Raw genomic sequence first — 25,519 nt, 5'->3', positions numbered from 1 at the left:
CCTAGAGCAGGACTCCCTCCTAAACTGAGTTAGATGATGCCAGATGATGGTGATGCCAGATGATGGTTTGATGATTGTGATGCCAGTAGGCCTATGGTCTCAAGAGTCTTCCCAAGTACCCCTTGTGGATAGGCCAAGTACCCCTGGTTGGGAACCACTGATGTACCCTAAAGCAGGGAGACAGAGTAGGGAGACGACAGGGGAAGACACCCTATTCCCTGTCAAGTGCACAAATTTTGATCAGGGGCCCATAGGGTCAAAAGTAGTGCGCTACAATATAGGGAATAGGGTGTGGTTTGGGACATAACCCAGTCTATCTGAATAAAACAAATGTAATAAACAGCATTCCCTCCTAGGGCCTGATATAACCGCTTTATGACACAGACAGATCGATTCAATGCAAGATAACGCAAATTCCACAATATTTTTTGACGAGACAGGAGGGAGCAACATGTCGTACAACCCCCCCCCCACCGTAGCAAGGCATTACATTTTCTGTGAAAAGGGATTTAAACAATAAAGACTTAAAAAAATAGGTCACTGACTAGAGAAAATAGACAGGAGAAAAAACCTACACAGACTCCAAACCGTAACCTGATTGTGGCCGTAAGAATATCCATTTTTAAGATAGAATCGTTTAGAAGGGAATTACATCAAATGTTATTGGACATGATAGTAATCTGAGCTGAGTTTGTCTGTGGTAGCGGCAGTTGGTGACATGGACATGGCCCTATCCGGATTACATTTCCTCTGCCTGTGAGAGCGTGACAAGCTCCTCTGTCGCTGGTGGCCGATGGAGAGCCAAGCCAAATGCACAGTGACACAACCCATAGTAATCTCCCCTGGCCCTTTGCTAAACGTTTACCTGTAGATGACAGAGAAAGGGAAGCTGGAATGCGACATGGCTGGCTTAGCTTACCACTAGCAAAAAATACATCAAATATCCATGTAGCATAAACCCAATGAAAACCCTTGAAAAATGCTATAAAAACGACAAACGAACATTAAAGCAAAAATTGACTGGCCATACGGCAGTTTGGGTGAATGCCAGATGGGCCGGTCCATCTTTAGCCCAGTGGGCTGGTCTAAATTGGGGGTTTTGCACAGAATGCTCATTATTTGGCTAATAATGGGGACCTCAAGGAAAGACATTTGCTGGTGTTTATTGCCCAGGCACATTTCCGCTCCCAGTGAGAAACCATACAAATGGCCTTGTAAAGCACTAAGCCTATACAGTATACAAACCCATAGATGTGGCAACAACTGTTAGGTAAGAATCGTCCTCCAAGGAAAAGGGGGCATAAAGAACACTTAGAGTAGGGAGCGTAATTCTTCCCAGTCACCTTCAGCCTTCACCTATCTAATGAGCCCCATTAGAATGATGGCCACGCAATGTACCATTCTCAGGCGAAGAGCAAACAGGATGCCATTTATTCTCATTCATTCCTGATGTCCTTCAATGTCAGATAATGCTTTATAAAAATATGAAACCCGGTGCAAAGCGACAATGATAAACCTCTAAAGAAAACAAGATAAATACACATAATTTATAATCCTCTCTAAATAAGCTTGGCAGGAGAGTACAGCACATCCCAGGAAAGGAATGAATGGTTGTATGTGTATGTGTGTTGGTCAATGTCAATGGAGTAAATGTACTGCGCCTGAGTGTGTACAGCACTAGTACATGACACACAGAGGACATTGTGTCCTTGGTTGAGTCTGTTTAAAGCCACACGGTTCCCGTGCTAAGGTGTTATGTTCCGTCAGAGGCAGTGTCCCAAATGGCACCCTATCCCCTACATAATGCACTACTTTTTGACCAGAGCCCTATGGGCCCTGATGAAAAGTAGTGTCCTATGAAACAAATAGAGTACCAATTTAGAACACAGCCAGGTAGTATGTGCCTGTGTGGTCTGGGGGGACTGGGACTACCTTTCTCATGCTCCACTGCTCGTCTCTCTCCAGTCTCTCAGTGATCAATGCCATGGTCTGTGACGTCAGTAGCCCATGCTGGAGTATTAATGCTGTTTCACAGTGGTTAATGCTATTTCACACCAGTGTGCATCTGTGTACACACTCTCCTGACCTCAGATGCCACCATGGATTATCCCAGGTGACAGGCGCTGTACACTGTGGCGCCGTGTTGTTCTCCTCTCCTGTCCACCCCCCCCTTCCCTCCTCTCCTGTCCATCCCCCTGTTCCTCTCCTCATCGCTCCTCTCCTGTCCATCCCCCTCTTCCCTCCTCTCCTGTCCATCCCCCTCTTCCTTCCTGTCCACCCCCCTTCCCTCCTCTCCTGTCCTTCCCCCTCTTCCTCTCCTCATCGCTCCTCTCCTGTCCATCCCCCTCTTCCCTCCTCTCCTGTCCATCCCCCTCTTCCTTCCTGTCCACCCCCCTTCCCTCCTCTCCTGTCCATCCCCCTCTTCCTCTCCTCATCGCTCCTCTCCTGTCTATCCCCCTCTTCCCTCCTCTCCTGTCCATCCCCCTCTTCCCTCCTCTCCTGTCTATCCCCCTCTTCCCTCCTCTCCTGTCCATCCCCCTCTTCCTTCCTGTCCACCCCCCTTCCCTTCTCTCCTGTCCATCCCCCTCTTCCCTCCTCTCCTGTCCATCCCCCTCTTCCTTCCTGTCCACCCCCCCTTCCCTCCTCTCCTGTCCACCCCCCCTTTCCCTCCTCTCCTGTCCATCCCCCTCTTCCTCTTCTCATCGCTCCTCTCCTGTCTATCCCCCTCTTCCCTCCTCTCCTGTCCATCCCCCTCTTCCTTCCTGTCCACCCCCCTCTTCCCTCCTCTCCTGTCCATCCCCCTCTTCCTTCCTGTCCACCCCCCCTTCCCTCCTCTCCTGTCCATCCCCCTCTTCCTCTCCTCATCGCTCCTCTCCTGTCCATCCCCCTCTTCCTTCCTGTCCACCCCCCCCTTCCCTCCTCTCCTGTCCATCCTCTCTTCCTCTCCTCATCGCTCATCTCTTGTCCATCCCCCTCTTCCTCGCCTCATCTCTCCTCTTCTGTCCATCCCCGTCTTTCTCTCCTCTTCTGTCCATTCCACTGTTCCTCTCCTCATCTGTACGTAGCACAGGCAGGCCTTCATTAGGCATGCAGTATTGACCGCAGCAAGAAAATAAGTACAATTATAATTCCGAATTTATTCACCTTTTATAGCTTTATTCATGATATAAAGAATCTCAAAGCACTTTTTAAAATGTAAAACAACAACAACAACATCCTTCATGATAGGGTCGGGAAAGTTTGTGGCTTGAGTGGTCATCGGAGGAAGGTGGTCATGACATAAGGGGGAGAGGTGAGAATGAGAGAGGGGGATAGAGAGAGGGATAGAATAGGAGAGGGAGGAAAGGCCGGTAAGAGAGTGAGGGGCTGGAGAAGAGAGTGAGGGGAATGTGAGAAAGAGGAGGGGAAGAGAAAGAAAGGAGAGAGAGAATAGAATAGAGAAACGGCTGACATAAGAGAAAGAGAGTGTGAGGGGTGAGCTAGAGAAAGAAATGTGGTTGATGGCCAAATAACACCACAGGGTCCTCTCCAACACTCCCCTCTCTTTCTCTCTCTTAATATCACTAAAGTTTGTGCATATTTCATTAACTAATATCCTGAAGCCTTCTCTCTAACGGTACTGCCATCATTATAAGATGCCTGCCCTGCGTGTTGCCTGCCTTGTCATTTGTAATCTGGCATCGTCCTTGCATTAGCAGGCCACAGTGGATCTAGGACCATAAATCAAGATTCTCGTATTGTTTCACCTCGAGGAAATGTTCCGGATTGTTCCGAAGTCAAATGTAAAGCCTTATTGCGAGCAGAGTGAGAACAGTGTGCTAGCTCTGAAGTGCGAGCCCGTAAAATGTGTTTTTATGCGCTGTGGTAAGGTCCCCTTAACCTTCATCAATCCAGCCGGAGATTTTTTATTCTATAAATGAGCAGAGCCATATGGCCATTTCAGCACTGCCCATGCATAATGAAATAGATAATGAGGACAGCTCTCTAAAGTCCAGACATTTGAATATTTTACATTCATATCGAACATAATTGGGTGACAGTGATTGATTGTTGAGGCTATTTTTACAGGGGAAACGAGAGGTCTGTCTTGGTTTGAATCTGGGGTTGTGTCTGAAATGGAATTCTATTCCCTATATAGTACACTACTTTTAACCAGAGCCCTTTCTCTTTTCTCTCTCCCCCCTCTCTATCTATATCTACTGTATATATCTCTCTTCCCCTCTGTCACTCTCTCTCTCGCTGTTTTTCTCTGTTTTGTTAACTCCAGTGTATCTCGGACTCCTTGGTATTGCTCTGAGGTGATAGAGGAAAGGAGGGCAGACAGTGCTAGTTTGTTGTCAGTGGTGAGTGTGATTTGGGCTAGGAGACACTGCCATAGGAGGAGAAGCCTGTAGAGTTGATTAAAACTGTGCGGTCAGACAGAGGGGCTCAAGGGCCCGTAAGGGGATACTGATGTGAGAGACCAGTGGCCTCAGGGAGACACAGCCTATCTCCATTTAACTCTGGCTCGCCTCGCGTGTACTGCCCAGATCTGGGCTACGACTAAACACAAACAAACAAAGACGCGCACACACACACACACACACACACACACACACACACACACACACACACACACACACACACACACACACACACACACACACACACACACACACACACACACACACACACACACACACACACACACACGCAAGCACGCACCAGGGTTTCATATGACATTGAAGCCAGTAGCCTATTTCTCTGATGTTCTATTGGTTTTCAAATCAACTTTATTTTATTGTCCAGTAGCCTAAGGCACAATCCTAGTCATATGTGCAACTCATTCTAGTTGTTGCATCTTTAGATCTCCCCTATTTCTACATTTCTAAAGTAAATTTGATCTCTGTCACATGAAACCGCTCGCATGTGCAGTGCGCTTTTGACAACTGTGTGTTCCGCTAATTATATTATGGAACGAACGTTCGCGCGTAGCCTACTGCCGTGAGCGCATTGCTACGCAGCTATAATGTGAAGGACTAATAGTTTATCAACATTTTAAGCTAAACGTTCTGATCTGTTGCATCTGACTCAATGCTTTTTAAAGTTATTCTTTCTCGCACAGAACAACAAGCTGACTAATAGAATAGGTCAACTTTGAAATGGTTGCATGTTGCGTTTATATTTTTGTTCAGTATAAATACAATTGCACAATGAGCACTTGTTGTCTCTCAAATACATCATTACACTTGTTGGTTAGCTAGCTAGCGAATTTGAGCCATATTAGCAAATTAGAATTTGAGCCACATGGCAGCTTCTTGTCAATGCTGCTAGATTTCTGAACGTTCATTTTCGTGATGTTGTCAGCCAACCTGTCTGTGTAGTGCACTACTTTTGACCAGGGCCCATAGGGTACTCTACACTCTTAGAGAAAAAGTGCTATCTAGAACCAAAAAGGGTTCTTCGTCTGTCCCCAATAAGAGAACCCTTTGAAGAACCCTTGTTGATTCCAGGTAGAACCCCTTTTGGTTCCAGGTAGAACCATTTCCACAGAGGGTTTGACATGGAACCAAAAAGGGGTCTACCTGGAACCAAAAAGGGTTCTCCTATGGTGACAGCTGAAGGACCCTTTTGGAAACCTATTTTCTAAGAGTGTAGGGCTCTGGTAAAAAAAAAAGTACACTACTGAGGGAATAGGGTGCCATTTGTGATGTAGCCCTGGTCGGTCTGCATGTAAAGAGGCAATCAGGCCAGCATATAGCCGGATGTTTCACAGAGAGAGCCCCTTCTTGCTCACTAATTAAAAAGATAAGTCGCTAGCAGATAACCTGGCATGGATTACCCCAGCCACTTTACATGATAGACGAGCTGTAAAAATAGCTGCTCAATGATCTGGCATCTCGCCGAAGAGAGAGAGAGAGAAGAGAGAAAGAGAGAAGAGAGAGAGGGCTCGGGTCAGGGGAAGTGCAATCTCAGTGACAGTAATGGTTTATAAGACGGTAATTCACAAGCACGTGCCTAGCGCACCGTTAATACGTTATATACAGTAAACACTTACTGTACAGAGGTAATAGAGTATATGTGCCCTATTGGGGTCTGGTCAAGTGCACTAAAGGGAATAGGTTGCCATTTGGAACGTAAGCAAGCCATAAAAAAATGAAATACAAAAGCCATAACACTGTTAAATAGTTAATTAAATGGTTACCCGGACTATCTGCATTGACCCCATCTTGCATTGACTCTATGCACAATCACAAGACTATATATAGACTATATACACACTTATTCGCACACACTAAATCAAATCAAATGTTATTTGTCACATGCGCCGAATACAACAGGTGTTACTGTGAAATGCTTACTTACTAGCCCTTAACCAACGATGCAGTTCAAGAAATAGAGTTAAGAAAATATTTACTAAATAAACTGAAGTGAAAATTAAAAAAATTATAATCAAAAAGAAACACAAAAAAATTACATAACAATAACGAGGCTAAATACAGGGGGTACCGGTACCGAGTCAATGTGCTGGGTCAATGTGCTGGGGTACAGGTTAGTCGAGGTCATTTGTAAAGTGACTATGCATAGATAATAAACAGCGAGTATTAGCAGTGTAAAAAAAAAAGGGGGGGGGGTCAATGTAAATAGTCTGGGTGGCCATTTGATTAATTATTCAGCCGACTTACGGCTTGGGGTAGAAGCTGTTAAGGGGCCTCTTGGTCCTAGACATGGCGCTCCGGTACCACTTGCAGTGAGGTAGCAGAAAAAAAAGTCTATAACTTGTGTGACTGGGGTCTTTGACAATTTTTTGGGCCTTGCTCTGACAAAGCCTAGTATATAGGTCCTGGATGTCAGGAAGCTTGGCCCCAGTGATGTACTGGGCCGTATGCACTACCCTCTGTAGTGCCTTATGGTCAGATGCCGAGCAGTTGCCATACCAGGCGGTGATGCAACCGGTCAGGATGCTCTCGATGGTGCAGCTGGGAATCCATGCCAAATCTTTTCAGTCTCCTGACGGGGAAAAAGTGTTGTTGTGCCCTCTTCACAACTGTCTTGGTGTGTTTGGACCATGATAGTTTGTTGGTGATGTGGACACTCGACCCGCCTGTTCAACCCTCCTTTTCCTATAGTCCACAATCAGCTCCTTTGTCTTGCTCAATTTGAGGGAGAGGTTGTTGTCCACACTGCCAGGTCTCTGACCGCCTCTATACAGGCTGTCTCATCGTTGTCGGTGATCAGGTCTACCAGTGTTGTGTCGTCAGCAAACTTAATGATGGTGTCGTGGGTAAACAGGTAGTACAGGAGGGGACTAAACACGCACCTCTGAGGGGCCCCAGTATTGAGGATCAGCGTGGCAGATGTGTTGTTGTTGCCTACCCTGACCACCTGGGGGCGGCCCGTCAGGATGTCCAGGATCCAGTTGTAGAGGGAGGTGTTTAGTCCCAGGTTCCTTAGTTTAGTGATGAGCTTTGTGGGCACTATGTGTTGAACGCTGAGCTGTAGTCAATGAACAGCATTCTCACATAGGTGCTCCTTTTGTCCAGGTGGGAAAGGGCAGAATGGAGTGCGATTGAGATTGCATCTTCTGAGGATCTGTTTGGGCAGTATGCGAATTGGAGTGGGTCTAGGGTTTCAAAGCACTTCATGGCTACCGACATGAGTGCTATGGGGCGGTAATAATTTAGGCAGGTTACCTTCGCTTTCTTGGCCACAGGGACTATGGTGGTCTGTTTGAAACATGTAGGTATTACAGACTCCGTCATGGAGAGGTTGAAAATGTCAGTGAAGACATTTGCCAGTTAGTCAGCGCATGCTTTGAGTACACGATCTGGTAATACATCTGGCCCCACATCTTTGTGAATGTTGACCTGTTTAACTTCACTAGGGTAAGGGGGCAGCATTCGGAATTTTGGATGAAAAGCGTGCCCAAATTAAACTGTCTGCTACTCAGTCCCAGAAGATGGGATATGCATATAATTAGTAGAGTTGGATAGAAAACCCTCTAAAGTTTCCAAAACTGTTAAAATAATGTCCGTGAGTATAACAGAACTGATATAGCAGGCGAAAACCCGAGGAAAATCCAACCAGGAAGTACTATTATTTTGAAAGGCTGTTTTTCCATTGAAAGCCTATCCACCATACTAAGATTTAGGACCAAGTTCATGAGCTCTGTGCCTTCCTCTACATGTGACCAGTCTTTAGGCATTGTTTCAGGGTTTTACTCTGAAAAATGAGGGAGATACACCACTTTCAATCAGTGAACAGTGGAAATTTCTATTCATCAGCCATGCGCCCTGATCCTGAACACACCTTTCTTGTTTCTCCTTTCCTATTGACGAAGCTTTTGTCCGGTTGAAATATTATTGATTATTTATGACAAAAACAACCGGAGGATTGAATTTAAACATCGTTTGGCATGTTTCTACTAACTTTTATTGTACTTTTTTTGACTTTTCGTCCTCGAATTAGTGCACACGCCTTCTGCATTCGGATTACTGGACAAAACGCGCGAACAACAAGGAGGTTTTTGGACATAAATGATGAACATTATCGAACAAAACAAACATTTATTGTGGAACTGGGATTCCTGGGAGTGCATTCTGATGAAGATCATCAAAGTTAAGTGAATATTTATAATGCTATTTCTGACTTCTATTGACACCAACATGGCGGATATCTCTTTGGGTTATTGCATTGTTTGCTTTTTCCGTAAACTTTTTTTTTAAAAATCTGACACAGCGGTTGCATTAAGGAGAAGTATATCTTTAAATCTGTGAATAACACTTGTATCTTTTGTTTATTATGAGTATTTCTGTAAATTGTGTGGCTCTCTGCAAAATCACCGGATGTTTTGGAACTACTGAACATAACGCGCCAATGTAAAATCTGATTTTTGGATATAAATATGAACTTTACCGAACAAAACATACATGTATTGTGTAACATGAAGTCCTATGAGTGTCATCTGATGAGGAACATCAAAGGTTAGTGATTAATTTTACCTATATTTCTGCTTTTTGTGACTCCTCTCTTTGGCTGGAAAAATGGCTGTGTTTTTCTGTGACTTGGCTCTGACCTAACATAATCGTTTGGTTTGCTTTCGTCGTAAAGCCTTTTTGAAATCGGACACTGTGGCTGGATTTACAACAAGTGTATCTTAAAAATGGTGTAAAATACATGTATGTTTGAGGAATTTTAATTATGGGATTTCTGTTGTTTTGAATTTGGCGCCCTGCAGTTTCACTAGCTGTTGACGAGGTGGGACGCTACCGTCCTACATACCCTAGTGAGGTTAAAGGTCTTCCTCACATCGGCTACGGAGAGCATGATCACACAGTCATCCGGAACAGCTGGTGCTCTCATGCATGCTTCAGTGTTGCTTGCCTTGAAGTGAGCAGAAAAGGCATTTAGCTCGTCTGGTAGCTTGCGGCTGGGTTTCCTTTTAGTCCGTAATATTTTCAAGCCCTGCCACATCCGACGAGCTTCAGAGCCGGTGTAGTAGGATTCAATCTTAGTCCTACATTGACACTCTCACATAAAACCCACACACTCACATTCAATACAATAAAAGTCAAAAGTTTGGACACACCTACTCATTCCAGGGTTTTTCTGTATATTTACTATTTTCTACATTGTAGAATAATAGTGAAGACATCAAAACGATGAAATAAAACATATGGAATCATGTAACCACCCAAAAAGTGTTAAATATTATATTTGAGATTCTTTAAAGTAGCCACCCTTTGCCTTGACAGCTTTGCACACTCTTGGCATTCTCTCAACCAGCTTCATGAGGTAGTTTTAATTAACAGGTGTGCCTTGTTAAAAGTTCAATTGTGCAATTTCTTTCCTTCTTAATGCGTTTGAGCCAATCAGTTGTGTTGTGACATGATAGGGGTGGTATACAGAAGATTGCCGTATTTGGCAAAAGACCAAGTCCATATTATGGCAAGAACAGCTAAAATAAGCAAAGAGAAATGACAGTCCATCATTACTTTAAGACTTGAAGGTCAGTCAATTCAGAAAATGTCAAGAACTTTGAAAGTTTTTCCAAGTGCAGTCGCAAAAACCATCAAGCGCTATGGGGAAACTGACTCTCATGAGGACCGATACAGGAAAGGAAGACCCGGAGTTACCTCTGCTGCAGAGGATAAGTTAATTAGAGTTACCAGCCTCAGAAATTGCAGCCCAAATAAATGCTTCAAAGAGTTCAAGTAACAGACACATCTCAACATCAACTGTTCAGAGTAGTCTGCATGAATCAGGCCTTCATGGTCAAATTGCTGCAAAAGAAAACACTACTAAAGGACACCAATAAAAAGATGAGACTTGCTTGGGCCAAAAAACACAAGCAATGGACATTAGACCGGTGGAGATCTGTCCTTTGGTCTGATTAGTCCGATTTTTGGTTCCAACGGCCGTGTCTTTATGAGACTCAGAGTAAGTGAACGGTAGATCTCCGCATGTGTGGTTCCCACGGTGAAGCATGGAGGAGGAGGTGTGATGGTGGTGGTGGGGGGGTGCTTTGCTGGTGACACTTTCAGTGATTTATTTTGATTTCAAGGCACACCAGCATGGCTACCACAGCATTCTGCAGCGATACGCCATCCCATCTTGTTTGTGCTTAGTGGGGCTATCATTTGTATTTCAACCGGACAATGACCCAACACACCTCCAGGCTGTGTAAGGGCTATTTGACCAAGAAGGAGAGTGATGTAGTGCTGCATCAAATGACCTGGCCTCCACAATCACCCGACCTCAACCCAATTAAGATGGTTTGGAATGAGTTGGACCGCAGAGTGAAGGAAAAACAGCCAACAAGTGCTGGGAACTCCTTAACTCCTTATGTGGGAACTCCTTCAAAACTGTTGAAAAGCATTCCAAGTGAAGCTGGTTGAGAGAATGCCAAGAGTGTACAAAGCTGTCATCAAGGCAAAGGGTGGCTACTTTGAAAAATATAAAATATATTTAGATTTTTTAAACACTTTTTTGCTTACTACATTGCAAAAGTATTCATCCCCCTTGGTGTTTTTCCCATTTTGATGCATGGATGCATGGATTTCATGTAATGGACATACACAAAATAGTCCAAATTGGTGAAGTGAAATGATTCAAAAAAATAAAATTCAAAAAAATAAAAAATGGAAAAGTGGTGCGTGTATATGTATTCACCCCCTTGCTATGAAGCCCCTAAATAAGATCTGGTGCAACCATTTACCTTCAGAAGTCACATAATTAGTTAGATTGCACACAGGTGGACTTTATTTAAGTGTCACATGATCTCAGCATACCTGTTCTGAAAGGCCCCAGTCTGCCACACCACTAAGAAAGGGGCACCACCAAGCAAGCGGCACCATGAAGACCAAGGAGCTCTCCAAACAGGTCAGGGACAAAGTTTTGGAGAAGTACAGATCAGGGTTGAGGTATAAAAAAATATCTGAAACTTTGAACATCCCACGGAGCACCATTAAATCCATTATTAAAAAATGGAAAGAATATGACCACGACAAACCCGCCAAGAGAGGGCCGCCCACCAAAACTCACGGACCAGGAAAGGAGGGCATTAATCAGAGAGGCATCAAAGAGACCAAAGATAAACCTTGAAAGAGCTGCAAAGCTCCACAGCGGAGGTTGGAGTATCTGTCCATAGGACCACTTTAAGCCGTATACTCCACAGAGTTGGCCTTTACGGAAGAGTGGCCAGAATAAAAGGCATCGTTTTTTTTTTTTAAGCAAACACGTTTGGTGTTCGCCAAAAGGCATGTGGGAGACTCCCCAAACATTTGTAAGAAGTTATTCTGGTCAGATGAGACAAAAATTTAGCCTTTTGGCCATCAAGGAAAACGCTATGTCTGGCGCAAACCCTAAAATCTCTCATCACCCCGAGAGCACCATCTCCACAGTGAAGCATGTTGGTGGCAGCATCATGCTGTGAGGAGGTTTTTCATCGCCAGGGACTGGGAAACTGGTCAGAATTGAAGGAATGATGAATGGCGCTAAATACAGGGAAATTCTTGAGGGAAACCTGTTTCAGTCTTCCAGAGATTTGAGACTGGGACAGAGGTTCACCTTCCAGCAGGACAATGACCCTAAGCATACTACTAAAGCAACACTTGCGTGGTTTAAGGGGAAACATTTACATGTCTTGGAATGGCCTAGTTAAAGCCCAGACCTCAATCCAATTGAGAATCTGTGGTATGACTTAAAGATTGCTGTACACCAGCGGAACCCATCCAACTTGAAGGAGCTGGAGCAGTTTTACCTTGAAGAATGGGCAACAATCCCAGTGGCTCGATGTGCCAAGCTTAGAGACTTACCCCAAGAGACTTTCAGCTGTAATTGCTGCAAAAGGTGGCTCTACAAAGTATTGACTTCAGGGGGGATTAATAGTTATGCACGCTCAAGTTCATTTTTTTTGTCTTATTCCTTGTTTGTTTCACCACAAAAAAATATGTGCATCTTCAAAGTGGTAGGCATGTTGTGTAAATAACCCCCCCCCCCCCCCCCCCATTTTTTAAATTTTTTAATTCCAGGTTGTAAGGCAACATAATAGAAAAAATGCCAATGGGGGTGAATACTTTCACAAGCCACTGTACATGATGTGTTATTTCATAGTTTTGATGTCTTCAATATTATTCTACAATGTAGAAAATCATTTTAAAAAAAGAGAAAAACCCTTGAATGAGTAGGTGTGTCCAAACTTTTGACTGGTACTGTACATACAGTGCCTTCAGAAAGTATTCACACCCCTTGACTTTTTCCACAAATTGGTTGTGTTACAACCCAAATTTAAAACAGATTATATTAGGATTTTTTGTCACTGACCTACACACAATACCATATAACATCAAATTCGAAATGTTTTTCCTGAAATTCTGACACATTTATAAAAAATGAAAAGCTGAAATGTCTTGAGTCAATAAGTATTCAACCCCTTTGTCATGGCAAGAGCCTAAATACGTTAAGGAGTAACAATGTGTTTAACAAGTCACATAATAAGTTGCATGAACTCACTCTGTGTGCAATAATAGTGTTTAACATGATTTTTGAATGACTACCTCATCTCTGTACCCCACCCATAATATTATCTGTAAGGTCCCTCAGTCCAGCAGTGAATTTCAAACACAGATTCATCCATAAAGACCAGGGAGATTATCCCATGCCTCGCAAAGAAGGGCACCTATTGGTAGATGGGTAAAAAAAACAGACATTGAATGAGCATGGTGAAGTTATTAATTGCACTTTTGATGGTTTATCAATACACCCAGTCACTACAAAGAAACTTTCCTAACTCAGTTTCCGGGGAGGAAGGAAACTACTCAGGGATTTCACCCTGAGGCCAATAATAACTTTAAAACAGTTACAGAGATTAAAACCCATAAGAGTAAGCCCTGTCTAAGCAGGGGGAGGGGGATTCTACTAAGCTATATGGAATTGTTTTAAGAAGGTCATACCAAGGATCACGTTGCCATTTGATTTTGAATTGTAGTATATATATATTTTATGAATACTTTTTTGAGCCTTACTGCTATTAGAACCATACAAACGCATTGAATAACAAGTTCCATACATAGAACAACAGATAGTTCCCCCATAAAATAAAAAGGAAGTTTGTTCTGAAGTGTCTATCCTATATCTGAGAGATATAATAAAGATCAGGAAACATTTCATTTTTTTTAACATGTACTTAGCCCCTTATTTTTGGCGCTAAACCGTCTCCATATATACAGTACTCCATAAATGTGTTCAACTGCTACTGGGGGACCTTCAGAAGAGTCTTGTGAGGCCTGTGGGCATCCTAGAGCAAAACAACCGATAAGTGCGTGTTCGTGAGATTCCCACCTTTCCACATAGGGGTGTGTAACTGTGCGGACACTCAAGACAGAAGTTGGCAGATGGTCTGACAAACACTGCTCTAGCTCTTTCACCGCAGATGCGTAAGTGCAACATACAGTATCGCCAGCTTAAACTGACAGATTTTTATGGGGATTTTTATATTATGCTAATTTGATTTCCGGGGGGGCGAGGATATCGACCTTAGCGGCTGTGATAGGAAAAGTCTGAGGAGGGATCAACAACTTTGTAGTTACTCCCCAATACTAACCTAATTAACAGAGTGAAAAGAAGGAAATCTGTACAGAATAAAACATATTCCAAAACATGCATCCTGTTTACAACAAGACACTAAAGTAATACTGCAAAAAATGCGGCAAAGCAATCTTTTTTTGTTATGTTATGGGGAAAATCCAATACAACACATTACTGACTACCACTCTCCATATTTTCAAGCATAATGCATCATGTTATGGGTATGCCTGTAATTGTCAAGTACTGGAGTTTTTCAGGATAAAAAATTAAGGAATGGAGCTAAGCACAGGTAAAATCCTAGAGGAAAACCAGGTTCAGTCTGCTTTCCACCAGACACTGGGAAATGAATTCACTTTTCAACAAGACAATAACCTAAAACACAAGGCCAAATCTACACTGGAGTTGCTTACCATGGAGACAGTGAATGTTCCTGAGTGGCCGAGTTACAGTTTTGACTTAAATCTGCTTGAAAATCTTGCTCAACTAAGGTAGTTAACCAACAACATATCACAATAATAGCAAGTAATACGTTTTTTTTTGTAACCGTTACTGAGAATGTTGTTGCTGTTTGGGCCAGCTACTTGCAAATGCATTTTTCTATTTTAATTAAATGCATTACAAAATACAAACATTTTATAGTTTATTTTGATACATTGATTTAAAATGGTATTTTGTATCTGTATTTTCAAACTGTATTTTGCCATTTTTGCCCATCCCTGTTCAGAGTGTATGTCACTGTTTCTCATAGAATGTTTCACAGCGGGCGCCTTTTGGAAAATGTTGGTCAAAATGTAAGCATACCTACTTCTCCAGGCACCACTACACCACTATGTACATATATACCGGATATATTGTACCCCGTACTCCTGCAAATTAATCTGGTACTGGTACTTCCTGTATATAGCTTAATTCCTGTGTATTTTATTCCTCATGTTAATTTTTTTCCCACTCTGTATCCTTGGGAAGGGCTCCTAAACAAGCATTTCATGGTAAAGTTCATGGTAAAGCATTTCATGGTAAAGTCTACACCTACTGTGTTTCTGTGTCTAACACAACGTTCAACCACCATGTTGCTTCGTCCTGGGAATTTTGGGAAAGTTAGCGTAGTTTTGTAACCCTATGCTGTACTGTATGTACCGTAGAATGGACTGATTGTTCCCTATGACAAAGCTGTTGCGCTTAGACAGCATGTTGTGGAACACACAGTCTGTCCTCTCTAAGTCACCCATCTGTCAGACATCTAGAACCGATCTAGAACCGATCTAGAAGAACCCTTGTTGGTTGCAGGTAGAACCCTCTGTGGAAAGGGTTTTACATGGAACCAAAAGGGTTCTACCTTGAACCAAAAATTGTTATTCAAAGGGTTATCCTATGGGGACAGCTGAATAACTATTTTAGGTTATAGATAACACCTTTGGTTCTAAGAGTGTAGGGAATAGGGTGCCATTTGGGATGTAGCACAATGGTAATACTAGAGCCAGAGGTCCCTCTCCCTAGCCTGAGAGTCAGACTACCCTAACCGGATAGGGCACTGATGTGACACCCTAACATCCCTCAAACAAGGATGGGTTATTGACAGTGGACCGAGGGCCCTGAGTTTCCCTGACCATGTGACCTGACCAGTAAAAACTCCAATGGAACCAGGAGAGTGATGTGAGACTACCTCAAAGCTCATTAAGCAGCATAAGCCGATCCGGATAAAAAAAAGGTCTTTTTCATCTGCATAGTTATGATCCACCATACAAGATCCAGAGAGAGAGGGTATGAGAGAGAGAAAACGAGACGGTATGGCTAAAGAAAGGGAGATCCACAGCAGACTGCTGGACAGAGTGGTCAGTATGAGTGTCAGTACAGTACCTTGGCCTTCTCCAGCTGTGCCTGAGCCTGCCGCTCTGCCTCTCGTCGCACGGCCTCCTTATCCTCCTCCAAGGACACATCGGAGTCTGATGGACGGCTGGTGTAGGAGTCCGCCGAACCCTGCAGAGTAGAGAGAAGCACACATTAATGAGCGATTGCGTAACCGATGAACTCTTGAGACCTCAACCAACAGACGAACTCTTCAGACCTCAACATCACACAACAGACTAACTCATCATTTCCCAAACTCGGTCCTCGGGATCCCAAGAGGTGCATGCTTAGTTTTGATCCAAATGATCCAAGCGTGATGATTAGTTGATTATCAGCTGTGTAGTGCTCGGCTAAAAACCAAAATGTACCCGCCTTGGGGCCTTGAGGACCGCGTTTGGGAAACCCTGGACCACTTTTCAGACGTCAACAACTCTTCAGACTCACACTCACCGGACACACATCAACATACAGCACATATACACACCGTGCCGCCTTGTTCAGCAGTGAGACATGCCAGGTCTAACTGAAATTCAAGCACAAGTCCTATCTTTGGAGACGGTTCGTGAAGACAGTTCAGTCAAATACAACCAACTAGAAAAAAAGAGGCCGCAAACAGTAATGACCAAAACCAGAGGTACAAAGAATCATCAGAGAGCGTCGGAGCCCAGTTAGTGAACTTAGTGAACAGCCACACGCATCTAAATCAAACGATATTCAAACCCAGGGGAGGAGAGGCAGGGAGAAATCACAAAAGCTAAGTGGATGTGTTTCAAGTGGACACTCCCCTGCTTCTCAGAAAGCAGCAGGACACCCACCATCTCACAAAGCCTCAGGCTACATCAGTAACTACAAGAGTAGTGCACTATCAAGGGGAGAGGGCACCGTTTGGGACGCAGCCTTCGGTCGGTCCTTTCATTCACCACCACTTCGGTCGGAGAGAAAAAAAAGAGACTAAAGAGTAGCGCTACAGGGTAACAGGACTAAATCTTTTGCTTCATTGACTGGAGCTGTGGGTTTGTCTCCCATGCTCTATAAGAGAGATGTACGGGCCTCTGGTAACTGTGGGCCCCAGCATGTGTGTGTGGTAAAGGCTGCAGCTTCAGCCATATAAACAATCAGGCTCACACACATGAAGCCCCTGACCACCTGACACACATTCTATATCTCCTGGGTGCACACACACACACACACACACACACACACACACACACACACACACACACACACACACACACACACACACACACACACACACACACACACACACACACTTAAATAACAGAAACAGATGTATGGGCATACACAGGTACACACGTTCAGGACCACGATCTTTCTGTTTCTCTCTCTTCCTCACACACATATACACACACAGACAAGGACACACTGGCACACACACGTGCGCGCGTGCGCACGCACAAATGCACGCAGGCAGCCCAGTATGTTTATAGCCCTGTTATGTTTATTGTCAGACTCAGAAGGACTTTTTGAATAATAATGATAATGAACCTCACACTCTACCAGGCTGATTAAAACTAACCCAACCATCCCATATACAAAGAGGATCCTACTTTATCACACTTGAAACATTCATCCTAAACACTTTCTATTCATCTCCTGCATAATAGACGAGGCACTGCTCATGAACTATCCACGTCTCTTCTCCTGCCTTGTACCTGAGACACCTTCTATAAATAACACTGCTTATGCTTTATGCACTATCCTTAATGCTTCCGATATCCGTCTCTTCCCTCATAGGTTAAACCCTACCTGAAAATACTCTTAATACTCTATACAGTACACTGCATCTCATCACCATCACATTGTCTATAGACTAGGCATGTGTCATAAATGGCACCCTATTCCCTATATAGTGCACTGCTTTTGAAAAGGGCCCCATAGGGTGCCATTTGTGACACATCCCAGCTATAACCTATAACCACACCAAACCAGCTCATGTATCCCTGTGTCCTTTACATGTGACTGACGTTGTTCAATCCATTGTTCAATCCAATTCCATCATGTCCAGACTAAGGCAAGGGTCTGACCCAGAGAGTTACAGCACAGCGGATCAGAGAATGGGTGCATGATGAGGACTGTGACAGTGGTGACAGACAACCCACTACCCCTCATCATCACCGTCGCAGCATGACAACTCTATCACCCTGTCAATACCACCCTCTGACCCTTATACAGGTAGGCACAGGTAAATACGATGATGTACACACACTTTTACATGCGCGGGCGCACAAAACACACACGCACGCACAATCACGTACGCACACACACAAGAAAGCATGTATGAATAATCAGCTTACACAGTCATCGGAGCTCTTGTTGCGACCTCCCTTGGCTCTTTTCAGCAGCCTAATCCAGGTGGCCTTCATCAGCCACACCGGTCATTCAGTGTCCTAAGCCACTGTTACGTATCCCTGCTACGACTACAGGTACACGGACTGCTATCCCTGCAAAAGACCTCCACAGGTATGTCTACCTTTGCTGTTAATAAAGCTACCTATGTTAGGGATACCTTAGGTGTGACTGCCAATACCTTTGCTGTTAAGGCTATCCCTAACGCTGCAGCGACAGCTATTCTACCTTTGCTGCTGCTGCTGCGATGTCCACATGAGCCATGGAACCGGTGGATAATCTCAGCAGCTGCCTGTCCTCCCTCCAGTCTCCTCTAGCCCCGTCTAGCTGCTCAGGCTGCAGGCGCTGAGGCTGCCTGCCAGTGTGAGCTGGGCGGCCGGATGCTGCTCCTCTTCCCCTGCTTCTCATGCCTCACTCCCCCCCAGCCCCAGCTCCGGCAGCTCCAGCCCCAGCCCTGTCATCTGTCCTACACAGGCTGGGCTGCCATGCTCCTTCCTCGAGGACAGATAAGAGAATGCCTGCCTGGATGATCAGTGTGAGAATGCTAATGTTGCTGCTGCTGCTGCTACTCAGGTGGTGCCTGCTGCATGCAATCTCAGCTCTCTTCAGCCTGTCAATGTATATATCCCGCGCTTTTTCTCTCTCTCTCTCACAGGATTTCTTGAGCTCTGTTTCTACCTCTGTGGTTCTGTCTAACTCACACCCCCTCTCTCTCTCTGCCTCCCTTTCGTATCACTCCCCCACCCCTTCTCTTTGCTTGTTCTTTCGTTTTCTCCTGTTCCTCCTCACAGTCGCTCCATCTGTTCCGCTGTCTCCACTGTGATTAATGCTGCCCAGTACAGAGGGTTTGTTTGTGTGTGTGTGCGTGTGTGTGTGTGCGTGTGTGTGTGCGTGTGTGTGTGTGTGTGTGTGTGTGTGTGTGTGTGTGTGTGTGTGTGTGTGTGTGTGTGTGTGTGCCATGTTTGTAAAACTATGCATGGATCTATAGGCATACATGTAAACATGTAAATGTTGCACAGATATTAGTACACACACACACAAACCTGCACGCAAGCACCCACACCCACTCTGGTCCTGTGATGATCGTCAGTCCAGAGTTCAGCGCCGTGCCTCTCCCCCTCCAGGGAGGTGACGAGGATGCCCGGTGCGTCCCTACTCTACGCACTCACTTGCGTCACAAAGCACATACATATGCACACACTTCCATGTCAAGAGCCTCTCCTGTGCCACCAGGGGAAAGAGGTGGAAACAGAGAGAGAGAGAGAGAGAGAGAGAGAGACCTAAAATAGATGTTCCAAGCTGCACAGTACAACACTCTGATCTTAGTGATAGTGATTCTTAGCTTTCAGAGTTACTGTAGCTAAAGCCAAGCGCAGAGGATCCCCGGTGATTCACTATATATGAATACCCCCCCCACACAACTTTCACTACCATAAATACTTCAAGACAAGCGAGCACACATTCTTCTGCAGGACATGTCCTTTTTCTAGTATGGCATGAGACTGCTAATGGTTACTGGTTGAGGCAGGGTCTGGGGCAGTGAAAGCTGATCCAGAACTAACATGTCTGTTCCTCCATTTCAGAGCTGGGTTACCCTGCGTGACCTTTGGTGAGGCCGGCACAGGTCAGGAGGAGGTCAGTGGTCCCCACAACTCAGGTCAGCACTGGGTGGCAGGTTGCCTACCGGTTAAGAGCATTGGGCTATTAATCAAAACGTTCCTGGTTCGAATCCCGAGCTAACTAGGTGAAAAATCTGTCGATTGCTACAGTAATTGCTACTGTAAGTTGCTCTGGATAAGAGCGTCTGCTAAATTGATTTTTTTTTTAGATGGTTTAGCTAATGGCTAGCAGTCATTCCCCTAGGAGACGCTAACCGCTAACTGTACATCAAAAGATATGACACGCTAATCAGCCCTGCATTTCATAACCAATCAATCCCATAGTTCTACCCGCACAGAGGTCGTCTCAACCAGCTCTAGGCTCCGTCTCAAATAGCACCCTGTTCCTTATTAAGTGCACTACTTTCAACCGGGGCCCGTAGTGCACTGAATAGGGTGCCATTGGGGACGAAGCTGTGTTGAAGATGACACACTGATTTAGCTGCGTCCTACATGAAAACAAAGGCTGCGGGAGAATAATATAATTTTAGCTCGTTAAGACCAATTACTCTAACATGGGAGGCAATTGTCACAGTCAGATTTTGGACAGAGACGGATTGGAATGACTATGCAAGTATGATGTACTCTGACAATGTCCGTTACAAACAGGCCGGCTCTATGGAATACCTCCTTCAAATGTAGTCTGAGTGACAGCCTGTTTGTGCCAACATGCCAACTCCTTGTCAGTCATTGTCATGCCAATGTCTGGCTTGACAATGAGCATTGCCGATGTCAAGAACAAGAGGCTGCTTCAGATGGCCTTATTATTACTAGTAAACAGTGGAGGAAAACATATAAAGAATGTGGTATCCAGTTACCTAACTATACTGCACCTCAAGTGAGATACTGTAGGTCCCATGAAAATACTAGCAGGCAGTAGTGCTGTGAAAGCCTCTACCGATGGTATCGCTGGTGCCTATTGGGTGAAGGAACCTTAAAACCAGGGTATCATGTGTCACACGTGGCTTGAACATTGTCTGATGGGGGGGGGGGGGCTAGAGTGACGGGAGTTGTCGCTACCCTCCAGAGCGTGGCACAGATGTTTCCCATGTGGAGCTGGGTGCCCACTGCCCAGAGCATGGGGCCCTCTGTCCAGACTTATGTATGTCTGTGAACACTGGGCACAGTGGGCAGTGAGAGAGGTTGACATGGACTGAGCCTCTGGCTGCATGACACGGCTGACCCGAGGTCCCACTCCCACACTGAGATGAACAGAATATAGAGAACAAAGAAAAGAGGCAGACAGGGATGAGCTCACCATGGTCACCCTTTGGAGAGAGAGGGCGAGAGGGATGGGAGAGACGGGGTGGGTGTGGAGAGTTTGTTTTTGTTCGCACGCGTGCATGTGTGTGTGTGTGCATGCGTGTGGTGTGTGTGGGACGGCAGTGCTCCTGTGGTCTGCTGTAACGGATTTATTGATCCCTCTGGGCTGCTCTGCCTGCGAAACCACAAACAGTCGCTACATGCCGCGGTCCCATAGGCGGTCAACGCATTAGAACGCCACAAATCACTAAGGCTAATTACAATCATCGAACGGCCGGGTGGCTATACAGGGCTGTCACAGGGCAATGTCCCAGGTCAATGTCAGCATTCCCTTCAGTAGAGGGCGTACACACATCACTGGGGAAATCGCCTATTGTTTTAAAAATATATATGTTATAAGCATTGGTAACGATTACCTGGACAATAGGGGTTATTCTATAAGGTGTATTTGCAGCGTAAAAATTGTTGAGATGGAAGGTTGTGGTCATGCAGGTGTTTGATGAATGAATTAATGATGACATAACAAGCTGAAATGCTCTCTAGTCTACCGGAGACTCAGTATTGTTCATGGTGCATCACTCCTTGTTCACCCCTCCCCACACCAGCCCCTATCTTCTGCGTCCCCCTTCCCAGACCCTCTGCTAACTCTCTCTCTCTCTCTCTCTCCCACTTTCCCTCTCTCTCCACATTATATCACCCTCCCATCGCAGCCCTGCCCTCTGCCTTCTCCTCTTCTCTCTAGCGGGATAGTCAGTGACTATCTAGCCTTCCCGGTATTCCTCAGAAAGAGAAGAGCAGAAGTGACATTTTCTGCTCATGAATATGTTATGAATAATGTGTCACTGTGGGAATCTAACAATGCACTGATTTTATTGGAGCAATTTTGTAACCTTCCTGGAAATAACAGAGTTTGCAAAGGTTGAATTAGATGCAGGCAATATAATATAATTCTAACTATGGTTACAGTAAATCCTATTCTTAGAAGCAGCAATCAGATTTCTTAGATTGCGGTTTTCTAATCTCTAGCAACAGACTAAATTAGTGCCTTTTACATCCCTTTGATACTTTAAGTAGAAATTGTGCCCCAATATCAATTTTAAAAGCCTGTTAAACCAAATGAAGTACCCTTTAATATAGACCACATGGAAAATTCAATCAGACTTTCAATATGAATAAAGACTTGCAAAAGTGCCAGAATTCAGCATTTTTTACACTCCGTGCACCCTCTGTGACTTATAGGAAGACTTTAACCCACTTAGTTATCCCAACATTTCTCCAAGTTTTAACCATCATTGTATGCTTTTATGCTTTGACAAAGACATTTCTGAAGATCATTATTTATTTCATGTGATTCAATTCCACTTGTCTCTCGTTTTAAGGTCAACCCTGTTACGTGAACTGAATTCTCATTTTAATATGGTGAAACTATTCCTTTCGAAATATTATTTTCAAAAGAAACACCGAACATTTAATAGTAAAAGCAGGTGAGCTGGTTCTACTATTATTGGAAATGTTCCTGGTGTTCTGTGGTAAAAAACTGAAACGTTTCAACAATTTCATATTTTTTTAAGCTTGCATTCAATTGCCCCATCTGTTGCACATAACATGCTTACATTCCCCCTATCACAAGGGGCTTTATGGCTGATTTAAGATTAAGTCATCAACCTTGTTATGGTCAACCCTGTTACTTTATTTGGCACTTTATAGTATTTTTTTTATTTATTTAAAGTTGCACTATGCAAAAATCGCTTCACCATTTCCTGGTTGATAACACTCTAATAGTTCGCCTAATTTCAGTTTATGTGACAAAATAAGATAGTAGAGAACCATTGTACCATCTACACCGCTGTGAAATATATTTTACATAACCCAAAATGTTGTTTCATCTGTTTGAAGCTGGTGTACAAAACCGAAAGTAAAAGACGCAAAAACAAAACTTAAGAACGGGAAGCATAGAAATAGTGCACATAGAACAGATCTATCACTTCTTAGACTTGCTTCAAGTAGAAGCAAGTAGAATGATAGATCTATAACTCATATTTCTATGTGAATTTGGTATGGTCGCCCAAAAAGTTACATATTACCACTTTAACCTCTTGAGACGGAAAACTTGTTTTTTGTGAAGTTGTACATGTTCTCTTTATGACAGAATGTTTAAATTTGGTGCAATCTAATGTTTTTTTGACCAAGTTACACTTCTCAAAAGGCAACAAATTGGTGGAACAACCCAAGTGTGGACATTCAGGAACACTCTGTACAGTGTACTACTCTTGACCAGATACCAAAAGTAGTGCACTATACAGGGAATAGGATGCCATTTGGGAAGCACACCACAGTGAGCCTGTGGTTGGTTTGTGACAGTTGCTGTGTTCATTCTAAGCTGGAACAAGAGGCTGCTGCTTTATAGCCACCTGCCTGTCAATGTCACATCCTTCACACAACAGAAAGTCTATTAAATCATCGTCCCATAGATTACACTATGACTACTGTCTGCTTCCACTGCGTAAAGACAATAGCACACAAAGCGAGACATGACAAGAGATGTTCTGTTAGAGCACGTGTTTGACTACTGTCACTGCTTCCCACTCCAACTGATGAATGAAGAATGGAAACAGAGAGGAAGTGTGTGTGTGTGTGTGAGAGAGAGAGAGAAAGAGAAAGAGAGGGAGAGAAAATGAGAGATAAAGAGGAGAAAAAAAGAAAAGGGGAGTGTGTAAGATAGAGATTGCTAGAATGAATGAATGAATGAGTGTGCGTGCATTCCTACATGCGCACGTGTTTCCATATCTGTGTCCGAGTATGAGTGCGCAGGTCGGGTACTGAAGTAATGGCTTCTCTGGCGTGGGGAGCCGAGCGGGGAGCAGGATTGGCTGCGTGGACGTCAAGGTGACACTCGAGGGGGAACCGGGACGAACAAGGGAAAGTGTTTACCCAGCATTCCACATGCCAAGTGTCTTCCTCTGTGCGTTAGATAAGTGCATCATCCCATTGAGGTGATGGACACTCCGGCTGTCAATCAAACCACACTGTCCTAGGGAGCAGGGCTGTGTCTCAAATGGCACCCTAGTCCCTATGTAGCACATAGGACTCCAGTCAAAAGCAGTGCACTACATAAAAAAGAGAGAGGAGGGACCATGCAGTAACACAACACTAGAGGCAGCATAGAGGCAATAATCAATCCACCTTAATAGGCAGGGAGCTGATGAAGGAATGTGGTTTGATTCATGGAATATGGTTATGAAGAGTGCCATGGGGGGTGTGCTGCGCTCGTTCATTGTGATTGCATCGTTAATATCGTGTCAGGAGCTGGGTGTAGGAGGCAGGCGGTGTCTGTGGATGATTGATGAGCACCAGGCTGGTTATGAGAGGACTGTCTGGTGAGACTTTTAGCTCCAACCTCAGAAACAAATTGGCCATAGGGTAGTTTGGGCAAATGCCAGATGGCTGGTCCATATTTAGCCCAGTGGCTACACTTGGGTTTTTGTGCAGAATGATCTTTATTTGGATAATAATTGGGGCGTCGAGAAAAAAAATATGAGCTGTTTTCTGGTCCCAGTCCATCCCTGTCCATCTTAATAACTGCAGCAACAGACAATGCCAGAACACCAGACCCATTAACACGACTGCCAGTACTGTGAGTGTGTGTCCTAGCAGTCTGGACTCCGTGTGAATTACACTCTGTACCGCTGTCTAGGGTCATTCTGCTCCTCCGCAGTCAGTTGTGTTGTGTGTACTGTTTAGTAACAACCCTGCAATGTAATACGTGTCCATATCAGAACTACTATAGTCTGCTCTCTGTCACTTAAGGCGTCAGGAAATAGGAACCAGTCACTTTACATTTCATTTACAGAGATGTGTCCTCAACCGGCTGAGTCAGACAGATTACACACACGCACACACAAGGACGGACGCGCGCACACACAAACTGACTGGCGCATACAAGGACGTACACAAGCACATAGAGATTGGCTCTGTGGCTGTCACTCAGATCAATACGTTGATACAAAACTCCAGAGCACATCCACCTCCTGTTACAGTAAGAACTACAAAGACCTGTCCATGATAAAATCATACAGATACTTTAAATCCAGCTTTGTAAACAGAGTATAGATGTGCTGGGGGGGGGCTTGTCTAGAGGTAGTGCTAGCATCCCCAGACCGCACCTTCCCCACAGACGCAACGGTTTTATCCCCTGTTCTGCCACTCACTTTCTATGCAATATCCCTCTCTTCTGTCCCACCCATGTGCATAAATACAAATAAAAAGTATTTCTATACATGTGTCAGTATGTGTGTCATTGGTATTTGCAGGCTAGT

At 44.4% G+C, this 25,519-nt stretch overlaps 1 protein-coding gene across 3 annotated transcripts in view; it reads right to left on the bottom strand.

Moving 5' to 3' along the window:
* The window catches only part of LOC120051157 (voltage-dependent L-type calcium channel subunit beta-2-like), a 107,796-nt gene that overhangs the window by 26,642 nt on the left and 55,635 nt on the right, over positions 1-25,519 (bottom strand). For all 3 annotated transcript variants that reach the window (XM_038997866.1, XM_038997867.1, XM_038997868.1), the window contains one exon: positions 15,925-16,044. In XM_038997866.1, coding sequence (XP_038853794.1) covers positions 15,925-16,044 — 120 coding nt within the window. The remainder of the gene's footprint in view (positions 1-15,924; positions 16,045-25,519) is intronic.

Source organism: Salvelinus namaycush, chromosome 7 (assembly GCF_016432855.1).
Source record: "Salvelinus namaycush isolate Seneca chromosome 7, SaNama_1.0, whole genome shotgun sequence".
Classification (NCBI taxonomy): Eukaryota; Metazoa; Chordata; class Actinopteri; order Salmoniformes; family Salmonidae; genus Salvelinus; species Salvelinus namaycush.
Note: the sequence above shows the minus strand (reverse complement) of the source record. Positions and strands in the feature narration are given on the sequence as shown.